Raw genomic sequence first — 25741 nt, forward strand, 5'->3', positions numbered from 1 at the left:
TGGGGAACCTTTAGGGGGTTCAAAGCCCAAAACATGGGATGTCAGCAGACCAGTCAGCATCTTGAAGAGAGCCTAAAAAGCACAGCTACAGTATGGTAGTTTATTAGAAATGCAAACAACATACATGGTTTGACACATTTTACTGGGAACAAATATGATTCAGCGCATCTGTATGCTTGTTCCAATGGAGAAACATTGATAATCTACTCAGAGAGAAGACTAGGAAGATTAATGAATGAATTCAGCACAGACAGTATTTACATTCTCCTTATTCTTGCCCATCACATTGATAAAAACATTCATGGCATTACAAATGTTCTACAGACAATAAATTACCATAAGGGTAAACAGGGATAAATACATGTATTCATACTTTATGTAAAAAGTCTATGAACTGATTTAAGAATAAACATTTTTATGATTTAAGTGTCAAAAGTGTCATGCAAAATAAATTCCAAACATACAATCTGCTCTTACTAGAACAAAAAAAATTATACGAATTATAAAAATAAACTCAAGGAGTAATTTTGCTGGTTACACCTTATCCATTACTGATGCAATCATACACAAGTCTACTTTTAGATACAAGATAGATTTTTTTCTTCTTTTAATAACACTTTGGTTTAGATTAAAACGATTTCTATGTGATAAACTGTATAATACATAAAGATATCTTAAAATTATGTTAAATGAACTCAAATTAAAAAAAACATGGAGAAACAGACAACATTCAATTGTTTTTTTTTTTCTTTCATCAGAGCTCAATACAATTGTGTAACAGAGAAAAATAACACAATTCATACCAATTTTCTGTACAATATGTACAATTTGTTTTGCTGGTGACAGAAACATACTAGGATCAGGGTATGTGACTGGTGCTCAATGCTCAAATGACAAAGAACGAATTGCTAGAGTTTGTATCCAGGTTCTGGGGCGCGATGCCAGACTTACTGTAGTACGTATTATGTTCAAAGAGCAAGATGACCATCATACAGTTTCAACAGCATAAACAGATCTTTGTCTTATCCTACAGCCTTATGCCTGCAATCATTGTAGTTCTCTATAAAAAAAACTCACTACTAAGTATATACAAATGGGGCAAAGGCAAGTGATGCTATCTAGAAGAAACTATGTCTAAGCTCATTGTACAAAGCATTCGTGCTATAGATGAGCATATGCTGAGATGACAGTCAGTGCCTGATAATCATAGTTTACAAGGACAGAGACGCATTTGTCATACGATGGAGGAATTGTACAATAACATTTGTCTTTCATCTTATTTTTTTATACATTAATTCTCTCCCCTCGATGACTGAGGCCGAAGTGAGGCTCTTGGGGCTGCGTCCCAAAGGGAAATCTAGTCCCTATATAGGGCACTTCTTTTTGACCAGAGCCCAAAATTAGGGCACTACAGAGGGTATAGAGTGCCATGTCGGACGCAAGGCATCATGACCTTCTGTTTTGCCTTTTCAATTTTACATTCATTGTGCTGCCCAGTGATGCGTTCTAATCTCATACTGGTGTAAACATATACAAAAAATACAATTGAGATTGGAGGGATTAAAAACAACGTAACTGAATGTATTTTTCTATGCCATACTACAATGTGAAAACACCTCAACCAAGGTTGAACACAAATCAACATTTTTTCTGTTTAAAGAGGCAGATATCATTTGATTTAGTGCTTTTCCTTATTTTATAAGAGGTGGGACAGGGCTCTAAGGGAAGGGACACATTTTGCTCAACAAGCCAGTTCAACTCCTTTCGTAGTTGTTACTTTGGACTTACATATAGCGCAGGGGGAAAATAAGAATAATTCAGCTGTTGTTCGAGCCAATGATTTACAACATATTGCCATTGTAAGATGTATTAAAGGCCTGTATTTTGCGTGTATCGGGAAAGTGGTTAACAATTTGATGAGCTTTCTTCAACCGCAGATATGGAAACGGTGCCAATATGGAACTACTACTCTCAGGCATTTCTGACCTGCATAACAGTAGTCCACAATGCAATGCAGCAATATAAAGGCCTGAATCTCTCTCGTTCAGTACTCTAACTTACTGCTGGCTGTCGTATGTACAAGGGTTGCCTCTAAACTGTTTGTCGGCTTAAGGGGGTTAGAAACATAGCTGCCTTATTACCCAACGGCACCTCCACCCTGTACCTATTTAGGATTAGAAGGGATTTGGACAAACAAAACTTAAGTCTTTCAAAATACACATTTTTCAATTCCACACATCAAAACTGACAGCCAAGTCCCGCTGCTCGGGAGCAGATCACTATCTGTGCGTTCCAAATAGCAGCCTATTCCCAGGGTGCCATTTGGGACAAACAGTACTTCAAAAAGGCCAATGAACAATGACTAGAATTACCCAATAATTACTGACGACGACAGCACCAATGATAGAAAAAAGGAATCCTAGTAAACCACAACCACTAGCTACATTGATAAAAAGCAACAAGCGTTACTACAGTAAATAACGACCAGAATTATAAAAACCTAGTAGAACTAATATTAAATAGTTGAGAAAGTAAACTGATTTTAAGGGAGGAGGCCCTCCTTCGTAGTCCATTCTAGCAGTCCAGGACCAAATCCCCCCCCACACTCAGCACCATTTGTGGTCTACCCCCACCACCAAACGCTCCCTATCCTTACCTACGTCCCCTCCCCTGCTTTTAAACGCTGGCTGTTTCGGAAGGTGGTGTAGTCTTTTCCACAGGATTACTACTACTGCTGTTGTCCTGGCGAGTGGGTGATGTGTCCAAACTGGCTGATCGTTCGGGTGCCGTTTTGGCGGCAATAGAGTCTTTGTCGCCTGACCCCCCTGCACTGGCCGGGGAGGTCGTAGTAGGAGCGGAGGAGGGACCTGGGGAGCCCAAGGCTCGCCTGGAGACCTGGTAGGCTGCCAGCAGCTCCTGGATGCGCTCTGGCGTGGGCTCCCACTTGGCAAAGCCGGCGGCATTCTGCAGGAAGATGACCACCGTGCCGTGGACGGCCTTGTAGTACATCGCCTCCCTGAGAGAGAGATAGCGAGAGAGATCCATTTAAACTCCCTTCATACAAATCAAAATGCAGCTATGCTTGTGTCCTCTGTAGAGTGCATCTGGAAGCGTCATTTCCCAAAATACAGCAATGAGCACTTGGGCAAAAACATGAAGCACATTACACTTGTTGGTCCTTTATGTCAAATATTGTGCGCTATAGCTTGGAAAATGAACAGAATGTGACTCTGGGTGACAAAAAAAAATTACTGTTTCAAGCATCAAGAAATGAAGTCTGCATCATGTTTTTTTATTTTCCTTCTTCCATGCCCTGAGTATCACGACAACGGTAATGTGACAACCCTAGCCTTCTTCCATGCCCTGAGTATCACGACAACGGTAATGTGACAACCCTAGCCTTCTTCCATGCCCTGAGTATCACGACAACGGTAATGTGACAACCCTAGCCTTCTTCCATGCCCTGAGTATCACGACAACGGTAATGTGACAACCCTAGCCTTCTTCCATGCCCTGAGTATCACGACAACGGTAATGTGACAACCCTAGCCTTCTTCCATGCCCTGAGTATCACGACAACGGTAATGTGACAACCCTAGCCTTCTTCCATGCCCTGAGTATCACGACAACGGTAATGTGACAACCCTAGCCTTCTTCCATGCCCTGAGTATCACGACAACGGTAATGTGACAACCCTAGCCTTCTTCCATGCCCTGAGTATCACGACAACGGTAATGTGACAACCCTAGCCTTCTTCCATGCCCTGAGTATCACGACAACGGTAATGTGACAACCCTAGTCAGAACAATGGACCCTGTGCTGTTGGACACACTCACTTCTTGCAGATGTGCTGCGAGCCGCTGCGGTACTCATGCTCGAAGGCGGGCACCGACATCTGGTAGCGGCGGAAGGCGCTGGTCTCCATGCGGTGGAGGGCCGGGGTCAGCGGGTCTCGCCACTCCGGGACGAAGATGATGAAGGACAGCGGCTCGCTGGACTTCTCCAGCAGATTCTACAGGACACAGTACATTTGTTCAATACAAACTCTCCCAGGAATTCAAAAGTGAACAGTTCAGTTGAAAGTTAAGCTGGAGTTAAATGGTGCTAATTGTCCCCCCTGTTCATGTAGGATTTTTGTACTGCAGATTTTCTCCTAATACATTCGATGGGATCTACACAGCACGTGGTATATGGACTCATACCACTTTTGAAGTATAAACACATCGGACAGACTTTGAGGGGTGAACCGTCACTTTAAAAGCGTTTTAACGAGCAATGAGTAAATGACTAAAGAGGAGCACCTCAAAGTGTGTCACCATGGCATCCATCAGCTCCTCACTGAAGGGAGGGTTGGCCTCAAAGGAGCCACTGGCTGGTGAGAAGTCCAGGAAGGGCCTGGGAGGCAAAGAACATTTTTGAACAGGCTCAAACTAGATAACCATAGAAGAACAAATTACTAAAAGTACACGGACCATGTCTGGGGGGTCTCGGTTTAGTTGTGATAGGTTAGACCAGTGTTTCTAACATTTAAACTAGCATTGTAAAATAGACAAGAGTCCCTGGACCAGAGGTTGAGAAACACTGGGATGAGAAGCAAATATTTCTTTCTGTCTCTAAACCTACCCCCTGGATCCGAAAAAGCCATCTGTGTCGGGGAAGGCAGAGCAGAACTGCTTGAAGTAGGAGTTGAGCGGCGAGGCAAAACACTCAAAGGTCACCCCGAACTGCTTGTTGAGGGCCTCAAAGACGGGCACGGGAAGAGCCCCCTGTAAGCCCGTCCCCTCATTCACCCCGGCACCAAACATCACCTGCACGACAAATAGTGACATCAGCACAATAAAAGATGACATCAGCACAACAAATGTCAAGACGTAGCCAGACAGAAGAGATGGCGAGAAAGAGTAACGGACGGTGGTTGTCATCACGAAATGGAGGGAAAGTGGACTATAACATCGCCTCCCGACAGATGGTTTCATACTTTGGCAGTGAAGAGATTGAAAAAAATATATAGAAAGAGCAGTGAGTCAAAAAGGCAGGAGCAGAAGGGGTGAAGGAAGGGGTGAGAGGGGTGAAGGAAGGGGTGAGAGAGGTGAAGGGAGATAAACGGCAGGGGTCTAACCCCTAATTTACCAGGTATCTCTTGATAAGGCACCACACTCGTGACAGGAACTTCTCGAACCTGGGATCGTCGATGGAGCTGTATCGGTATAATAGCTCCTGAAAGAAAGCATGGTGTGGATAGAGGAGAGTCATTTAGCAGAGGTCACGCCATGTGCCAGAAGGCAATGCTAGTCAATTATATCTACCACACCTTTCAGGATTACGTCCTGGCAGTTTCTCAAACAAGAGAGCAATTCATCTCTCTGGTCATGTAGGACTTCTGATTGCATGCATTACAAACACTCAGTGGTACTGTGCTAGTATCAACGCCCAACCAATGACACCTCAGTGCACCTGCAAACATTAAGAACACCATATTGAGTTGCCCCCTTATCCCCTCAGAAGAGTCTCAATTCATGGACTCTACAAAGTGTCGAAAGCGTTCCACAGGGATGCTGGCCCATGTTGACTCCAATGCTCCCACAGTTGTGTCAAGTTGGCTGGATGTCCATTGGTTGGTGAACCATTCTTGATTCACACAGGAAATTGTTTAGCGTGAAAAACCCAGCAGCGCTGCAGTTCTTGACACAAACCGGTGCGCCTGGTACCTACTACCCATACACCGTTCAAAGGCAGTGAAATCTTTAGTCTTGCCCATTCACCCTTTGAATGGCACACACAATCCATGTCTCAATTGCCTGAAGGCTTAAAAATCCTTCTTTAACCTGTCTCCTCCCCTTCATCTACACTGATTGAAGTGGATTTAACAAGTGACAATAAGGGATCATAGCTTTCACCTGGATTCACCTGGTCAGTCTATGTCATGGAAAGAGCAGGTGTTCATAATGTTTGGTACTCAGTGTATATTTGTACTTTTAATAATATACACATTATCGCTGCTACAACATTCCTCACCAGCTTGGTGAAGTAGCTGCGGTTGACCTTGACCATCTCTCCCTTGTAGCGCAGGCAGGCGATGTCGTTCTCAAAGTGCAGCTCCACGCGTGGCTGAGCCGGCGAGGGCAAGGCCAGCCGGATGGGGTAGCAGTACACTAGCCTGTCCTGCACATCTGCTGCCTCTGGGTCTTGGAGAGGGAGGGAATGAAGGATAACAGTAGAACAAAAGGAAGTAAAAAAAACCAGTAAGTTGGGAAGTAAGAAAAACCACAACACAACCAGTCCATCATGGATATTGAACGGCTTAAATTCAGAGTAAAACCACAATATCAACGACAGACTTTGGGGATTTTTAAGTAGCTAAATTAGTTGGGCGCAAAGATACTGAACAATCAGAAAGGACATCGGCATTCAGAGTCAATCCATTTCTATGGTTGTGCACAAATGTAATCAATGTGGTCCCGTATGAGTCAGTTGGTAAAGCACGGTGCAGAGTGCGAGGCGATTTAGCACGTCTCACCCGACACGTTGCAGTCCTTCAGCAACGTCTGGTGGGCCTGGTGAATGCGTCGCACGTACTCTGCTGAGATGTGGTAGATCTTCGTACAGATCCCCTCCACAGAGTCTTTGGCCACTGCTGCTACGTGGGGACCGCACTGTTTCCGCAAGTGCTCCAGACGATCCTGAGGTGGAGGAATTGTTTTGGGATCCGTTTTTTTAAACAAACATGTGAGTGTACATTCCGTTGAAGTGAAATTTATACAGCCATGGATTATTTTGTTGTTGCCACATATACATACAGTACAGCACACTTCTAAACCACACACACACACCATGTAGTCCTCTTTACTGGCCGAGTGGTCCCTCCGTAGCCAGTTCATGGTGTCCTCTGCATTCCATTTCACAACCTTTCGGCTGTCTGGTGTGGCGTTTCTATCAGGACATAAGAGACACCAGTCATTCTTCAGGCAAGACAAAAGTATTTCAAAGCAAAGTGCCGTTCAACTAGCCAAATCAAGCTCCCATACACATGCTATGTTCAACAAGCCCAATCAAGCCTTCTTTTCTTTCCAGTAAGACAGCTGGGGAAAGTGAACGGACTGGTTTTGGTTTAGGATCTGAAGCCACGGGTTTCTGATTCAAGTTTATCAGTGGATGCACTTATAAATGCTTTCTGTGTGTGATGGCAAGACATGGTGTTGCTTTTTATGTTACGATCTGGATCTTGCCTTCAAAGCGGTGGGTGTTAAAAAAGGCTGAGCCATCACTTGAGTTATATAACGTACTTATATATATATATATATATATGTGTGTGTGTGTGTGTGTGTGTATTCTAAATTGTCAAGGGGAAATACTGTAAAGGTGTGCCAGCAGGTATTAGTAGCTGGAATTCTTTGAGAGCTTCTCTGACTTCATACTTGGAACAATTTCAAAGATATCAGGTCATATAAAAATGGAATTTGTCCAACTAACTCTAATGTGCCAGAAACACCTACCTCGAGTCAATCATTTTCTTGGCAGCTTCGGCGTATTTGAATAAGAGCTTTCGGGCCTCCTCTTTGTACTTGATGCGGGACAACCTGGTGTAAGAAATGACAAAACTGGTGGTCAATAAAACAAATTGTTGAAAGGAGCCACTATTGTCCAAATTAACCATAAAACCGGGTGAATTGTTAAGATGACATTTCAGTGTGTTGACAATTCACATACTAAAATGTAATCAGACAATTGTGCAAAAAGTAAACATTATTTTTGACAAGATATCGTATAATTTGACAATGTCGCAATATTATTTTTGCGCTAGTTGGCATTACCTGCACCAAGACTCAGTATTTTTCCTTCATAGCTTGTTCTCCATCTTATTTTTAAATAGGGAGACAATTTGGTTTCAGCACTTTTATTTCCATGACTGATGAAAACTTGTTTTCTCATGGCTCTCTTGACCCTCTGCAGCAGACATTTGGTGAAAAATGTGTTTGGAACATCGAATCACAATAAAATCACAGTATCGAATCGCAATAAATATTGTATCGGCATCAAAGTATTTTGAAAATATCGTATCGTGTCGTCCCTGGCAATTCTCAGCTCTATCAGACAACATAATTCACAATGAAGACCTGAACGGAATCTAGCCATACCAACCATAGTGAATCAAGTCCACCACAGGGTAGACTAGAATGGCTATCTAGATATACGGCCTTGGTTCAAAAAGTTCATTTTAAATCTTTTGAATCCTTTGAGTATTTGCGTGTCTGATGGGTGGGGTTAGCAGTTGTTGGGACTATTCCATTAGTTCCTTTACATCAGGCATGATCAATCAAGATTTAACCCTAGGACTAATACAGATTCTCTTTCCCACTGACCTGATGGGGATGTCGTTCATGACCTCTCTGAACATGGACGGGGAGATGATGGGGTCACACTCGCTGGGCAGTAGGGGGTCTGGCCCTTTGTCCAGCACCTTGCGCTCCAGCAGCCAGCGGTTGAAGGACTCCCGTGGGGGTTCGATACCTATTAGATAGGGAGAAAATCATTGATCATCAAGATCAGCCGAGAATAATAACCCCTGGGTTGTGTTCACTAGGGCATGCTTTAGGGAAAACATTTGAATCCATTTCAAAATGAGAAAAGCAACACCTGGGGCCGGGGTTGCAAAAGTTGGGCAGGAAAGAAAAAAAAAGGCTAAAATGCTTGGACGGGCGTAGCTACGACCGACTTCGGGATCAGAACTGACACCTGTTGCATTAACATTAAGACTAATCGTAGCTAAGTCCGGCATCAGCAATGCGCCTTCATGAGATTTAATGCTTCGTAAGGATGGTTGCTAGGCAGCGCCCGTTAATCGGCTATTACCATTCTCGTGGCAGTTCTAAACATTGCGAGGCATTTCGCGTCACCCACCACCACCACAGCTGGATGGATCAATCTGTAATTACTGTGGGAATTGATATCACTGAACAATGAAAACATTAGAAGAAAGTAGACTAGAAAATGTTAGCCAAATTGTGGTGAGCGTTTATGATCTTCGGTCTAGTTATCAGAACATTTTGCTAGCTAGGTATGTAGCCTACACTAGCCTAGTATAACAGGTGGGTTATTTTGCTCTTCACCCTCTTAGTAGCCTAGTCTATATCACGACTAAAAGCCCTTGACTTGTCTGATAATCAATCAACGTGATTTTGTTTGACTGAATCTCCGTCTGTATATTTGATCTCTGCCTGGGCAAACAAGTGGCGGCAGCTCATCATTTTGTTTGCCAATATCTGATCAGACACATTCAACATGCTATGTAGCATAAATCAAGTGTATTATATTGTTATTGACTCACGCATAGGTAACTCGAAAAGCCCAGAGGTTATGAAATATGAAAACTGGGCTCACATCCTTCTGAAAATATAGATAGATATTTTCTGCGCATATCATGAAAGGAGATTGTCCCAATTTATCACCCTAACCCTGCTCCCTACTAGGTGTAAAAATCTAGTCCCAATTTATCACCCTAACCCTGCTCCCTACTAGGTGTAAAAATCTAGTCCCAATTTAACACCCTAACCCTGCTCCCTACTAGGTGTAAAAATCTAGTCCCAATTTAACACCCTAACCCTGCTCCCTACTAGGTGTAAAAATCTAGTCCCAATTTAACACCCTAACCCTGCTCCCTACTAGGTGTAAAAATCTAGTCCCAATTTATCACCCTAACCCTACTCCCTACTAGGTGTAAAAATCTAGTCCCAATTTAACACCCTACCAGGTGTAAAATCTAGTCTCAATTCAACACCCTACGCCTGCTCACTCCTAGCTGTAAAATCTACACCCAGGTGTAGCTCAGAGAAGGGCATCGCCCAGGTGGTGCAACAAGTCAAGTTGGTCGTAGAGCTACGACCAACTTACCACCAACTGGTGCAACCGGCCCCTGGGTTGTGTTCACTAGGGCATGTATTAGGGAAAACATTTCAATCCATTTCACAATGGAGAATAAGTGGTGCTTATAGGAACATTTCAGCGAGAGCCTCGCCGTTTCAGTCCGTGGTCTCCGCTCGGTGCCTAATGAACATGACCCTGGGCTAGAGTGAAAACCTGCCCACCCTGCTGCACTCCAGCAGCAGGGGTGGATGAGTGACCACAATGGCTTAGAAAACATACACTTAAACATCTAGCTGCCTAATGGGGATGCACCTCGAAAAGTAAGACTTTTATGGTAACAAAAGCAAGAAATAAAAAGGTTTAAAAAAAAGTTTGACTTGACACAATTGCAGTTGTATGGGTAATGTACCTTCTCGTTGGTAGCAGAGCTCTTGGTAGTGCTGCCGTAGCTTGGTGGTGAGCTGGGCACGTTGGAGCTCCATCTCCGGGTGGGGCGGTAGATGGTTGGCAGGGGGTCGCTCTCTGATCACTGCGTTCGTCTGAATGTCCAGGTCCCAGTATATTCTACCACAGGATCAATAGAACTGGTTATTTCAACTTGACAGAACTGTATTATAAGCTATGGTGCAACATAAAATCCAAAACAAGACAAAGGAGACCCGCCTGCCCTGTATATTGCAGAGATCACCCACAGTTCACAACCGTGTGCACTATAGGCTATACAAATTAGGGATAGGTATTGAATCGTTTTGAAAGGGAAATATACACATCTAGATACATGGGCTCTGATACGATACAGGAACGGTACGTTTTAGTTTGAAGCGATTCGGTTTGATTGGAGAACGAATCAGAGTGAGCCGTTTCAACGCATAAACACATTCATTTTCAAAATTAAAATCTGCTGCTGAACGGAGCTCACGAGCTGACTTCTGTCGGTCCCTGTGTGGGAATGACATGTCTATGATGTATACTATGTAGTCACCTCATATGAGTCATAAGGGAGACTAGGCAACTACCACTATCAGATTAGGGCAATGTAGCCTGTTTTTTTGTTTCCACCACTTTAGTTCTGAAATCACCATCGGCCACTAATGAACTTGTCATTTTTTCGATTAAGTGTTGGAGCTTGTAATGTATCAACATTTATCATTTACAAATCAGCTATGACATAGCCAATGAATATATAGCATAACTTTGGATTTCAACACATCTGAAAATCGAATGGTTTTGACCGGTTAGAGAGCTTATTTTCTCCTCCCGCTTTGGCCATGCAGTGCGCCTCGCAAAAGTGATTCCTCGTAATGAAATGATCAGCTTTACCCTGTATATCAAAACATCACACTGATTGTTGGGCTCCCGAGTGGCGCAGCAGTCTAAGGCACTGCATCTCAGTGCTAGAGGAGTCACTACAGACCCTGGTTCGATACCAGGCTGTATCACAACCGGCCGTGATTGGGAGTCCCATAGGGCGGTGCACAATTGACCCAGCGTCGTTAGGGCTTGGCCGGGGTAGGCCATCATTGTAAATAAGAATTTGTTCTTAACTGACTAGCCTAGTTAAATAAAGGTTAAATACAAAATAAATTGTTTAAAGCAAAACTTACAAAACTATTGCTGATAGTGAACCTGAACAATCAAAATATAATCTATTGTTTCCGGTAGCTTACTTTTATTCCGGTAAAACACACATTTTCAACAGCGCATAGATAAGAACCTAGCAAATTACATAGGTTGTTACTCAACTAATGAAGCCTAATATCGAGCAAGCCATTTTAGCATTTTAATGCTTATGGTGCCGCGCAGATGTGCAAGAACCAGAAGAGGCCACCCACCATATGTTGGTCAGCACGCCAAGCTGGGCACAGTGCGCAGTTTGACTAGGCTACTGATATTCCCTAGGGTTGTTTGGCTTGCAAAATGACTTGTAGATCAATGACTGACTGTCAACACAGTTACATGCTTAGTTCCACACTGAAGGAGAGGAAGCAGCAGTTGTCACAGTAGATTAGGTATTTTCGGAATGAAGAAAGTAATATGAGCAAAACATTTTAGTGAATCAGCGGTTTGTAATGTTTGAATACTTTTTATGACCAATGCATGCTACATTTGGATCGGTTTGGGGTCCACGGACCGATGTAGTCGTATCTTAAACATCTGAATCTGGACCAATGCATACAGGTGAATCGTTACATCCCTAATACAAATATTTACAGACATGAGCAGATCAACATATGTTACAGCAGGACCCCCACTGCAATGCGTTTCGACCAAAAAGGTCTTCTTCAGCTAGTGTCCATGAGATGTCGACCGATTCTGATTTTTCAACGCCGATACCGATTATTGGAGGACCAAAAAAAGCCGATACCGATTATTATTTTATATATATATATCTATATCTATATATCTATATATATCTATATCTATCTGTGTGTAATAATGACAATTACAACAACTGAATGAACAATGAATACTTATTTTAATATAATACATAAATAAAATCTATTTAGTCTCAAATAAATAATGAAACAAGCTCAATTTGGTTTAAATAATGCAAAAACAGTGTTGGAGAAGAAAGTAAAAGTGCAATATGTGCCATGTAAAAAAGCTAACGTTTAAGTTCCTTGCTCAGAACATAAGAAAGCTGGTGGTTCAATATTCCCAGTTAAGAAGTTATAGGTTGTAGTTTTTATAGGAATTATGACGAGTCGACTATTTCTCTCTATACCATTTGTATTTCATATACCTTTGATTATTGGATGTTCTAATAGGCACTGTAGTATTGCCAGTCTAATTTCAGGAGTTGATAGGCTTGAAGTCATAAACAGCGCTGTGATTCAAGCATTGCTAAGAGCTTCTGGCAGACACAGTAAAGTTTGAATGAATGCTTACGAGCCTGCTGCTGCCTTCCACCACTCAGTCAGACTGCTCTATCAAATCATAGACTTAATTATAATAAACAGAAATACGAGGCTTAGGTCATTAATATGGTCAAATCCAGAAACTATCATTTTGAAAACAAAACGTTTATTCTTTCAGTAAAATACAGAACCGTTCCGTATTTTATCAAACGGGTGGCAACCCCAGGTCTAAATATTGCTGTTACATTGCACAACCTTCAATGTTATGTAAAATTCTGGCAAATTAGTTCGCAACGAGCCAGGCGGCCCAAACTGTTGCATATACCCTGACTCTGCGTGCAATGAACCCAAGAGAAGTGACACAATTTCCCTAGTTAATATTGCCTGCTAACATGAATTAAATATGCAGGTTTAAATAAATATACTTCTGTGTATTGATTTTAAGAAAGGAATTGATGTTTATGGTTAGGTATGGTTAGGTACATTCGTGCAACGATTGTGCTTTTTCCACAAATGCACTTTTGTTAACCCATCACCCGTTTGGCAAAGTAGGCTGTGATTCGATGATAAATTAACAGGCACCGCATTGATTATATGCAACGCAGGACAAGCTAGTTAACCTAGTAATATCATCAACCATGTGTAGTTAACTAGTGATTATGTGAAGATTCATTGTTTTTTTATAAGATAAGTTTAATGCTAGCTAGCAACTTACCTTGGCTCCTGCTGCACTCGCGTAACAGGTGGTCAGCCTGCCACGCAGTTTCCTCGTGGAGTACAATGTAATCGGCCATAATTATTGTCCCAAAATGCTGATTGTTATGAAAACTTGAAATCGGCCCAAATTAAAATCGGCCATGCGAATTAAATCCGTCGACCTCTAATCTACATATCAATTCCAGCGATTGTGATGTGGCTGTACTCACACGCTGGGACGGTATGGGGCTGGTGCGGGCATAGAGTGCTGCCCTGGCTTGTCTTCTGTGCCGGTCGTAGAGTTCCATGGCTTAGCCCCGGGAGTAATGGGTGAGATGGGAACTATCGGGGTCGTTGGGGCTACAGGTATACCAACCTCAATCTGTCAACGACACAGTCACATATCGGATTAGAATGACAATTAAGACAGTGGAAATATTCAAATAATAAATGTATGAAACAATCTACAGAGAAAACGAACTCCAGTAAATTCCAGTAAAACATGACTTTCTTCATGTCAGGCAAGACAGCACTGCGTAGTCTAATAGATAAGCTCGAAAGTGAATCACATTGGTAAAGAAGCGTGAAAATTGTCACGCTTGTATAATTTTACGGCATTGAAGTTGTAAAAAACACGTTCTGCTCAATGACTCACCTTAGCCCTCTTGAAGCTGTTAGGACCCCCCTGGGCGGCCTCCTCCGACAGGCGCCTCTTGCGCTGCCCGTTGCCCACGCCAGCGTCGCCCGTCCCCTCGGCTGGGGCAGCGTTCAAACCCAGCGGGTCAGACTAAGAAAGACAGGAACAAACAGACCAGCCGCCACGTTAGGAGCAGAACAGGAAAACAAGACAAGTGATGTCGATATAATAAAAGGAGGTTTAGCCAAGCTCCATCAAGAGACAAGATAACCTGAGGTACTTGGAACAGAACTTGAGAAGGATAATTATCCCTTCTGTCCCAAATCATTTTCTTCGATGAGGTTTAACAGCGGTTGGCATCCAATTATTGTTGCATTACCGCCACCTACTAGACTGGAGTACAACTCCCTTATACTTTGCTTGAAAAAAATAAATACCCTACCATCTAACACCACACTAACAAACAAAAACACCCCCCCCTACTCCACTAATTAAATGTATTTATTCCTACCTCATGCCAACAACCTGAAAGGATGATGGGACACCACCACTTAACACACCCTGTAATGCTTCTGATGTCAAGTCACACACACCCAAATACCTCTGCAACTGCCACCACAACCTCAATTTAAATTATAAAAATCCAACCTCACTGAAACATATCACTTGTTGGTTTATCCCTCTGTACTGGTACAGATCTACTACTCACACCACTCATCTCAGGACCCCCCCCCCCCCCCCATTTCTTCACTGCCTCAGCATATGTCAACTTCTGCACTACTCTAACCCTGGAAACCTTAACCTGCCTCTCTCGCACAGGACATTTCTGATCCCCAGCCCCATGGGCACACCTACAATTAACACATACCACTACTTTCCCCAATGCTGCACATTCCTTTGTCTCATGCCCTTCTGCATTTCTCACACCTTATACCCTCCGTCCTACACACTGATGCCACATGCCCATAAGCTTGACACCTGTAACAACGTAATGTATTTGGCACAAAAGCTCGTACAGGATAAATTATATATCCTAACATCACTTTGTTGGGCAAAGACTAAACATCAAAACTCAAGAACAGACAACGACTCTTGTTTCACCACACACGCCACCCTGTCTGCATCTCACCAAACGACGAGCATCACAAACACCGGAAATCTTCCCCTTTAGTTGGTCAACTTTTACATTTACTGCTACCCCAGTTATCACTCCTTCAATGACGCCCTTTTCTTGAGTGAAACAATTCACATTTCTTGCCCCCATTCGTTTAACGCCGACCGCCTTTTCCCTCTGACCAGCAGAAACAAACAATTATCACAAAACCACTTCTGGTTACCCTCACCGATTCCACAGTACCCAACTCTGTTTTCATCCACCCTGAAACCACAAATAGTTCAGCCAAAAGGCAAGGGTCTATTTTTTCCAAAAACTTCACTCCTAATGTCACAGACTCATCTTTATCCTGACCCTCGATGCAAGCCTCGGGCTTTGAGAACTTCTCACCTACCACCTCCGATACATCGACCTCATTGACTTCCATTTCTCCTCCTTTCTGAAGTGCACTCTGCTTACACTTTCTACCATTCTTCTTTAACAAACCATCTCCCTTTTCCCCACCATTTTTAACCAACTCAAGCGCATCGTCGTCCTCCCCCTCTCTCTCTGACCTCCTCTCCCTCTCTTTTCCCCCTCCATTCCAAGTATAAGTCTCCTTATCATAATACTGCACTTCTCCTGACATATATCTTGTTCTTGCTTTCTCAAGGGACGCCATTTAACCAGCTGTCACAATCTCTGTACAATCAGCACGAACCCCTCGAGGATGTAGCGCTCAACAGTGCATCCCACTTATACATTTTTTATTATTCTTTTTTATTTAACTAGGCAAGTCAGTTAAGAACAAATTCTTATTTATAATGATGGCCTACCCCGGCCAAACCCGGACGGAATAATTGTGCGCCGCCCTATGGGACTCCTAATCACAGCCGGATATGATGCAGCCTGGAAAGGAGCTGCTTCGTCTTGATGTTTTTCTTTATCGAAAGTTACAGCAACGCTTTTCCATTTCAAAACAAGCACGCTCTTCCAACAACCCATCTGTCACAAAACAAGAAGCTATACCCATTTTTCACTCACAATGACATCATGCTGCCCCAGGACTGGCATCTCCCATAGCGACTGATTGGTGAAGCGGTTGAACCAGTAGGGCCTGTTCTCCCGCTTGCTCCAGCATTTCGACCAGCCTGCCTGGACGAGTTCGTCTGCACAAACAGGAAAGGTGTCAGAAATGTCGAATCTATCTCCATTCAGTTGCATGTCGTCATAGACAGAGCCAGCAATCTTTCCTTCATCAGCACTGATCTCAAGACTAGGCCTAATTTATACCCTACATATATACACATAGAACACAAAATGGCGTTGTGTAGCAAAACTACGGACGTTTGTAGCCCGCAATTCATAACTCAATGCAAGAACATAGGATCCCCATTTTAGGTAGTTTACTTGCATTGCCTACTTAGGGTATACATTAGGTTTTAAAATAATTGTATGAATGCTTGGTAAGCAGAGTGGAAAGCTGAGTTATGCCATATATATCACCAGGGCTATCTTCAGTGCTGGACTTGGGCAGGAGTACCGGCACCTCAAATGTTTTACTGCTTCAGCTCCTGTTCCACATATCGAATATTATCTCAAAAGTATTGTGGAGCTCCTACACCTAAATGTAAACAACACCAGCACCCAAAATGAGTACACGCACCTATTTTAGTCCAAGTCAAGCACTGGCTATCTTACCTGGCAACTCTGGCATTGGTTTGCTGGTTGAAGGTGAGACAGGAGACCCCTGTGTGGCAGAGCCTGTGGGAGACATCACCATAGAGGTGTCCACCTTCACTGTTGCGTGATTCTCACTTGTCATCTCTCCTCATCTGTCCTGAAAATAAAAAAGGTTGCATATTAGTAAAGGGCTATTCAGTTCACATTGCCAGGTAAAAATACTGTGGAAGTTACTTTTTTTTTTTAATGACAGAACACTGTCTAAATAATTACTATTATTTTATGTGCTCAAATGTAAACATGTTCCACAATCTCCAAGGTAACCAAGTGGTGATTGGACATGCTTACCCGAAATATGACAATCAAGCAAGTTTTGATCCTCCCGGCATTTTAACAACCAGACCCTAATGGACATTTCTGCGGTTACAGTCTGGGTGCGAATGGTAGCCTAATACTACTTACTACTCATTAATTCCCTAAACGATAGATTCATCCCAGAGCCGTTGCGTGTTTTGCTGTAGAAAAAATAACAGTTGCTCCCGCGACACGGTTGAACGTTTAACAGTGAAACGTTAATGAGCGCATGATTAGTCTACAGTAGCGAGCTACAATGTGTTACTGCCAACATAGTGCAGACAAGATACCATAATATCTGGATAGATAGTCCCTATGAATAACAAAAGTGAAACCAGCGGTGGGGATTACACTGGTGAACATTATATTAGCTAGCTAACTAGTTAAGCTAACACGAATGTGTTACGTATGGGACGTGTAGCTAGTAGCTAGCTATACCTATGCGTTGTAGCTACGTAGCTTGTGGTTCATGATTTATTTAAAATGTGATTTAGATAGAACATCCCAAATTGACATCTTGGAGATGCGTTTTCTATCTTTGTCGTTGATAACACAAATGGGCAAAAGAAGGACACGCATGCGCCTGCTACACCGCCCACCCCAGTTCGAGCTGCCCGAAAACAAACACGAAGGAGGAGGGGAAATCGCTGGGTAGCTGCGCTACACAACAAAAGGCAACTGCATCATCTCGGAACCGAGGCGGGGGAGACGTGGAATAACATTTAAAATACGGTAGGATACTGTACGAAACGGGGTTAATGAGACATAAAAAGGACGAGAGTTAGTAAGACTACCCGTGTATGCTGTCAAAATAGAGATTGGAGGCGTATCTGACCCCCTTATTTCAAACACATACACAATTTTGGGCGCGCACTTTGGTTAAGACAAGATGGCGCGCGCGCTCTCGAGTCATAGCCACTGCACCCCTTGCAGGCAATATTGTTTGTTTATTTCGTGCAATGACAATGCGTGCATTTTGATTAGATAATATGATACCCCGCATATTCCACCACCTACCCATGCCCTTGCTGTAGCGCTAAATTGGTTATTCCCCTTACCTTGTAGAGGTTTGTTGAGAACACTGTATAGGCTTTGCTCTATTCAATCCGTACCCGCCTCCGCCTCTCCCTCCCCACCTTCTCCGCCATCTTGTATCGGGGACTCGGGCCTTGGTATTGCGCACGCGCCAGTTTAGTTGTCGTTTCAGGAAAACATTGCCATTGAGAAGTAGCCATATGTAGAAGGGCATTTGTAGGTAGGCATACAGAAATACTTCTTCACAACATCGCTTGTGAAAGTAATCATGCAAAAACACATTTGCAAACTCGTCTGAACTTTTTAACCAGTAATAACTTCGATGGCATGTTTTGTGCTGTGGCTACTTTTCACATTGATAGCCTTCAGCTACATGCTCATTAGTCTATGTATTTATTCTCATATTATTAGAACACTTTATTATGCCTGTGTGATATGTCCGTTATTTATGTATGTGAAGAATAATAAATGAACAACTTTCAGTTCATGTTGCTGTTCTGTCTCTTATTATGTGTGCACTGAATGGTAAATATTATTAAAAAAATAATATACATGTTATAAAAATAGAAACACATTTTGGGTCTTGGAAAAGTAGAAGTTGTAGTCCTAAAAACTGGAAGTTACCTCTGATTTGTTCAGCCATTACCTATGGGGGAAATTAATGTGGAAAGAATGGAGTTTTGGGATAACAATGAAAATAAGGTCTGAGTTTAACACAGGCTTAGGAGATCTTATGTTTTGTTTTATGGGATAATATCAGTCAGTTAACTTGACCTTTATGAATTATGAAGCCTTTATGTGCTTGTTTTGATTACATAAATGCTTCAATGCACAGAAAGTGATAGTAGCTGATGAAGATGATCTCCTAGAACAAAACGTATATGATCTCCTAAGCCTGTGTTTACCACAGACCTTCTTTTCGGGGGTTTATCCAAAAACCCAACAAAAATGTAATTTTCCTATAGGCTTTGTTCAACTAATCATTGCGGAGTTAGTGCCTACGAAAAGACGCCATTTCTATTTCAGAGGTTTCTAACAACCAACGCTATCTGTGCCTTGCACATGATCTCAATAAATAGATTTTTATGATAGTTACTGTGTCTCAGGTGTGACTGGGTTGTTTGAAATGTGTAGGCATACAGGGTTACATAAATTCAGAAAAAAAAGAAACATCCCTTTTTCAGGACCCTGTCTTTCAAAGATAATTCGTAAAAATCCAAATAACTTCACAGATCTTCATTGTAAAGGGTTTAACACTGTTTCCCACGCTTGTTCAATGAACCATAAACAATTAATGAACATGCACCTGTGGAACAGTCGTTAAGACACTAACAGCTTATAGACTTTGGTCAATTAAGGTCACAGTTATGAAAACTTTGGTCACTAGAGAGTCCTTTCTACTGACTCTGAAAAACACCAAAAGAAAGATGCCTAGGGTCCCTGCTCATCTGCGTGAACGTGCCTTAGGCATGCTGCAAGGGGTCATGACGACTGCAGATGTGGCCAGAGCAATAAATTGCAATGAGACGCCTAAGACAGCGCTACAGGGAGACAGGATGGACAGCTGATCATCCTCGCAGTGGCAGACCATGTGTAACAACACCTGCACAGGATCGGTACATCCGAACATTACACCTGCGGGTCAGGTACAGGATGGCAACAACAACTGTCTGAGTTACACCAGGAACGCACAATCCCTCCATCAGTGCTTAGACTGTCCACAATAGGCTGAGAGAGGCTGGACTGAGGGCTTGTAGTCCTGTTGTAAGGCAGGTCCTCACCAGACATCACCGGCAACAACGTCGCCTATGGGCACAAACCCACCGTCGCTGGACCAGACAGGACTGGCAAAAAGTGCTCTTCACTGACGAGTCGCAGTTTTGTCTCACCAGGGGTGATGGTCGGATTTGTGTTTATCGTCGAAGGAATGAGCGTTACACCGAGGCCTGTACTCAGGAGCGGGATCGATTTGGAGGTGGAGGGTCTGTCATGGTCTGGGGCGGTGTGTCACAGCATCATCGGACTAAGCTTGTGGTCATTGCAGGCAATCTCAACTCAGTGCGTTACAGGGAAGACATCCTCCTCCCTCATGTGGTACCCTTCCTGCAGACTCATCCTGACATGACCCTCCAGCATAACAATGCCACCAGCCATACTGTTTGTTCTGTGCGTGATTTCCTCCAAGACAGGAATGTCAGTGTTCTGCCATGGCCAGCGAAAAGCCCATATCTCAATCCCGTCTGGGACCTGTTGGATCGGAGGGTGAGGGCTAGGGCCATTCCCCCCAGAAATATCCGGGAACTTGCAGGTGCCTTGGTGGAAGAGTGGGGTAACATCTCACAGCAAGAACTGGCAAATTTGGTGCAGTCCATGAGGAGGAGATGCACTGCAGTACTTAATGCAGCTGGTGGCCACACCAGATACTGACTGTTACTTTTGATTTTGACCCCCCCTTTGTTCAGGGACACATTATTACATTTCTGTTAGTCACATGTCTGTGGAACTTGTTCAGTTTATGTCTCAGTTGTTGAATCTTGTTATGTTCATACAAAAATTTACACATGTTAAGTTTGCTGAAAATAAACGCAGTTGACAGTGAGAGGACGTTTCTTTTTTTGCTGAGTTTATGATATTGTACAACAGACAGGTCAGGAGAAAAGTCATGTCTCACTTGTTCACCATAAATGATGTCATCACTGACATCTGGTGGTGCATGGATGTATGGATGATCTGTTCTACTATGGCCATTAAAGGTGTTACACCTAGAATTTCTCCCCTATGCGGAAGCTAGGTGAATTGCAACAGCACTAGGCTGCACTCACAACAAATCTCCCCCTCCCCTGCATCCCATAAAATGGCAGACTCTCATTTAAAAACAAAATTTGTTTTAATTAAAAATATATATTTCACAGCGATTTAGATGGTACAATGATTCCCTACACTATTCATTGCTTGTTTTCTCACATAAACTGAAATTGAGCGAAAAGTATAGAATTTTAGCAACCAGGAAATGACAGAGCGATTTCTACATTGGCCACTTGACCCGATTTCCACTAGATAACACAGCCACAAAGTAAAAACAGCATTCCCATTTTGACAACGGACGTCGCTCCGGCGGGAGAAATCAATAGGCGAATATCACAGCAAATCACAACACTGGTGGGTAAATAATACTTTGAAACACTATCATTGCACTATTACTACAGATAATACTGTATTATGGCCATTTTCTGAAATTACAATGCAAAAATTCACCATCACATTTTATGCTGTAGTCTACAATTGGTGCAGAAGCCTCACGCCATATACTTAATAAAAAAGCTCTTTTATGTTGTGTTTTTTTATACGTCAAAGAAGTGGGCTGAGCCATCATTGTGGCACGGAATCGGGAACCACTATGATCTGTGTGGTCCAGAGACTTAAATGGCACTTAACGCTGTGAACCAACCCTGGCCCTGCTGCTCCCAATTTGCTCAGTGCATTCCTGCACAGTTCAGGAGTCTTGTGCAAATGAACATGTGGCATGGCATTAAAGTTACCTAAATCGACATGACATAGCACAAAACTTACCTAACAATGCACCAGGGTAATAAAACTGGTAAAAAAGTTAAATAGAGAGAGATATGATATAGGCTTACAGTAGAAGCTTTCTGGAAATTCTCACTTTTTAAAGAGTAGGCTACAATTATATCCGACCAGTGGTTTAGCCCGATCTTTCCAAAGGTTGGTACAAGCTATTTTTAGCATTTCACCTCAGTCAGAAGAATGCAAAGGCTAACCTATTATTTAATGAACCTCGTGGCATGGAGTACCTCAAATTACCTTTGAATCATCATACTTTGAAAAAGCAAAAATGGAATTCTAAGAAGAGAACACCCATTTATAATAGAGGTCCTCACACAAATTAAAGGACAGCCTTGCCAAAAAAGTTGTCTGCAAAATGGGACTCTCAAATTTGTTTCAGGTCATGAACATGAATCACAATTTTATATTTTACATTCACACTTATTTTTCTCATGTGTATTCTGCAATTGGTACAGTATTTTGTATGATAATGATTCACTAGTGAAAATAAGCCCTCTTCAATGTCAATTATTTGGTCATTGAATGTTCTGGACATTTTACCATGATTGAAATCCGTGGTTTGGAGTTTTTAAAAAGTTGCCCTATGTCCGAAAAGTATTGTATCACATGTTTTTATTGGTATCAATCCTCATTTTGGAGCGGCTTTTGACATTGCTAATAATAATGTTATTTAAAGAAATTACCCACTGGGCACACAGGTTGAATCAAAGTTGTTTCAAATTACATTAAACCAAACATGGAAAAGGCTACATGTTGAGTTGACGTCTGTGCACTGTGGGTACTGTCATCACAATAGCCACGAGAGTCATGTGACCTATACAAAGAGAGTCACTCCCCTTTCTCCACAACTTGCCTATATAGACAAAGAATGAAGAAAGATAGAGTGTTTGTGTAGATTAGAGGGAGAGAGTCACTTCAACATCCCTCCAGTCATTGAAGCTGAAAGCAGGAACAAGTATTTGAACCGGGGAAACCCTTGGGAGCCGAGTCAACTCATTTGCCACAGAGATATTGCCAATAACACACTGTAAGTATTGCAGTTTATTGTGTAAGCCCATTTGGGGGGAAAGGAGGGATGGGGGAAGGAAAATATATTTTAAATGATGGAAAGTCTGCACAAAGGTGGTAGACAGACCAAGCAGGCTCAGAATTCACTGTACCCAGGATTTGTTGATTTGAGTTGCGAGGACAAAGACTTCTATTATTTCTTATTGTTGTTGCATCGTTGAGAAGGAACCTGCAAGTAAGAATTTCATTGGAAGGTGTATCACCATACATACGACTAATAAAACTTGAAACTTCTCTGTGCCAACTCCACAATGGCACAAGTAAAGGTGAGTGGGTATGACTTTCAGGTATAGTCTACTAACAAAAACTTGAAAGAATTTAATCATCGTTAGAAACGTATATCCTGCTGATTTTAATTGAGGTAATATGAGATGGAACAGAACTCAATGCTGCACTTTTTCCAGACTAGTTTGGATTTGTGTTTTATGATTTGGGATGACACAACAGACCGAACTAGCAAGGATTCACAAAAGTAAGGGGCTACAAAGTGGTTGTTATTAGTCAATTCAAAGGGTATTAAGTGGATGTTGAAAATACTGTTTATGTACACACTGGTTAAGCAGTCTGTATTTAAATCCTATGGTTACTGTAATTATGTCTAATTATGTCTTCTTGCATTGATTCCAACACTGAGATGACAGATGTTTGGTAAAATCTCAATACATTCTTCTGTGTTTCAATTTAGTGTATGCGACTGTGTAAGTTAAAGCTTAATTGATAAGGACAATTGATCACACCAGTGAAAATGAACATGCTGTGTTTGACTATTGATAAAATGCTAACTTTGAGATGGTCCATGGAAGATGTTGAAAGTTGAAAAAAAGAGACTGATCACTTGAAAAAGAATTAAACGCTACCCCGGCAATAACCAAAGATGGCAGTATTGCAGTTCTTCTTTGCTCAACAAAAGTAATAATTTGACCAGCAAATTACAAAGCATAAGCTATGAATAACTTTTTAGGCCTATGTTCCATCAATAAATAATCAGATCTATACAGAAACAGAGAGCTCCTTGTTTTACATTTTATTTTCTTGTATTGTCACCCCGTTGAAGTGTCCTGGGTGAAGGAATGTTTTTTGGATAGTCACCGCGTTGAAGTGTCCTGAGTGAAGGAATGTTTTTTGGATAGTCACCCTGTTGAAGTGTCCTGGGTGAAGAATTTTTGGGGGGATTTTCAAGTCTCTAAGTCGAGCACCTGATTCACTTTTTGTTCAAGCTGGGCTCAAGTGCATTTGGGGACACTTTCCTTCCATTGAAATAGGAGCTGAGGCTGTGAGTCCTCATGACTCATACTCACAGGGCCGGACCTAGCCTTTTGGGGGCCCTAAGCGAGATTTGGTTGGGGGGCCCTCCCACCTCACTGGCAAAACATTTTAGTCCCCCCCTTGACAGCGGAGAGAACATTTTGGCTTTAAAATACATTTCCTGCAATTCTCAACATTTTGCCATGATGAGTAGAGAAAATGTTAACATTTAAAAACAACTTTCTGCAATTCTACACATTTTGCCACGGGGCAGAGAGAAGTTTAGCAATTTAATAACATATTCCAGGCAATTCTACTAATTTAGCCATGGGGTGGAGAGAGAAATGTTTGCAGTTTAAAGCAAATTTTCTGTAATTCTACACATTTTGCCAATACGTATTATATGTTAAAGATTTCTGAATGAGATTGACTAACAAAATCAAAGGGGTCCCCCTAGAGATCAGGGGCCCTGGGTATATATCCTGTGTGCCCGGTTGGTATTCGGGCATGATTACTACAAATTTTAGATAGCGGGCTAGACTAACTTACCAATATAAAAATTGTTAGCTGACATGAGCTAATTGAGTGACTGCCAGTGACTGACATAACAAGAGAAAAACTGCTGATGCATAATCAAATTTCAAAATTGCACCTTGTGTATTCTACTATTCTAACACTCTAACACTGAGTTCATAAAAATATATATGTTTTTTTGGGTGGGCCCCCTAGCGGCCAGGGGCACTAAGCAACCGCTTATGTAGCTTTATGCCTGGGGCCAGCCATGCATACACATCCTTATATAGTTCTGCAGCAGGTGTTGAATCCGTCAACTCTGACATGCTCTGCAGAATGTCTTATTCAAGTGACGAAACTTGATGCAAAACACACTGTAACATCACTCGTTTGCTTTGCTAGTTAGTTGAGGGTATCTAGCAAGTTTGTTGTTTAGTTTCGTTTTTTGGCTGCTCTTTCTTGAGGGGCTGCTCTTGCCTATGTGTGCTGATTACCTGTAACTACATGAGTATGGTTAACTTTAACTAAACACAAAAGGGCATGAATACAGCACCTCTCATGAAGCACAATATGGGCTGTTGTTTGGGTTTGCGTCTGGCACACACACGTGCCTTGTTCGCAGATCTCTTCACTCAGAGTTCTCTATTGGTCACTGGCCTGGATACGACCGTACACTTATCAAAACAAATCAAATAAAAATGTATTGGTCACATACACGTGTTTAGCAGATGTTATTGCGGGTGTAGTGAAACTCTTGTGTGTATGAACTGAAGTACCCGCACTCTCCTCCATTGCGAAACACTTGTTTCCCATCAGCCAAAATAGTTGCCTGGAGTGAGATAACTGGGGGATGGTGGATAATATACAATAGATGACATGGTTTCAACACAATAACAAAAATCTGATGTTGGGAAAATAGCCTGTGTCAAACTGACACTGGAATATGTGTCATCTTGCCATCACCCTCAATAATTCTCAAACTTTGGCCACCAGCATTTTACCATTCATAAATGACTCAATTACTAACGCTTTTAAACACTTGGTGGTTTTATGATGTAGGTGCACTTAGCTTTGTGTGGTGGTCACTGTTGTTGTGAAGAAGACACTGTTTAT

The 25741-nt window shown here is 42.3% G+C and overlaps 2 protein-coding genes across 6 annotated transcripts in view; one reads left to right on the forward strand and one right to left on the reverse strand.

Moving 5' to 3' along the window:
* Nucleotides 1-86: 86 nt before the first annotated feature.
* Nucleotides 87-18340, reverse strand: pcif1 (phosphorylated CTD interacting factor 1). 3 transcript variants are annotated; one of them, XM_014168162.3, is made up of 16 exons: nt 18241-18340; nt 16847-16985; nt 16190-16314; nt 14071-14202; nt 13646-13797; nt 10271-10425; nt 8361-8508; nt 7494-7577; nt 6831-6930; nt 6518-6680; nt 6016-6185; nt 5131-5217; nt 4624-4808; nt 4302-4395; nt 3837-4012; nt 87-3016 (listed from the first exon to the last, which is right to left on the reverse strand). In XM_014168162.3, the coding sequence occupies exons 2-16, from the start codon at nt 16968-16970 to the stop codon at nt 2677-2679; spliced, it is 2235 nt and encodes a 744-aa protein (XP_014023637.1). In that variant the 5' UTR covers nt 16971-16985; nt 18241-18340; the 3' UTR covers nt 87-2676. The 3 variants fall into 3 exon arrangements, with proteins under 3 accessions (XP_014023637.1, XP_082823808.1, XP_014023638.1); XM_082967682.1 differs by having other exon boundaries at nt 16847-16980; nt 18241-18306; XM_014168163.2 differs by lacking the exon at nt 18241-18340 and adding an exon at nt 17177-17513.
* Nucleotides 17786-25741, forward strand: part of pltp (phospholipid transfer protein) — a 30110-nt gene continuing 22154 nt past the window's right edge. Inside the window, exon 1 of one of the 3 annotated variants that reach the window (XM_014168167.3) lies at nt 17786-17914. The gene's annotated coding sequence lies outside the window, so the exon portion shown is untranslated. Of the gene's footprint in view, nt 17915-22619; nt 22830-22881; nt 23137-25741 lie in introns of those variants that run through there. The other 2 variants (XM_014168166.3, XM_014168168.3) reach the window with 2 other exon arrangements.

The sequence above is a fragment of the Salmo salar genome, chromosome 22, assembly GCF_965601325.2.
Source record: "Salmo salar chromosome 22, fSalSal1, whole genome shotgun sequence".
Taxonomy (NCBI): Eukaryota; Metazoa; Chordata; class Actinopteri; order Salmoniformes; family Salmonidae; genus Salmo; species Salmo salar.

Excerpts from the sequence above, each read along its gene's own strand:
- pcif1 (XM_014168162.3), bottom strand. The coding sequence starts at position 16,970 with ATGACAAGTGAGAATCACGCAACAGTGAAGGTGGACACCTCTATGGTG. Across the intron at positions 16,315-16,846 it reads ACCAATGCCAGAGTTGCCAG|ACGAACTCGTCCAGGCAGGC; the intron begins GTAAGATAGCCA and ends CTGTTTGTGCAG. Across the intron at positions 6,186-6,517 it reads GAAGGACTGCAACGTGTCGG|ACCCAGAGGCAGCAGATGTG; the intron begins GTGAGACGTGCT and ends TCCCTCTCCAAG.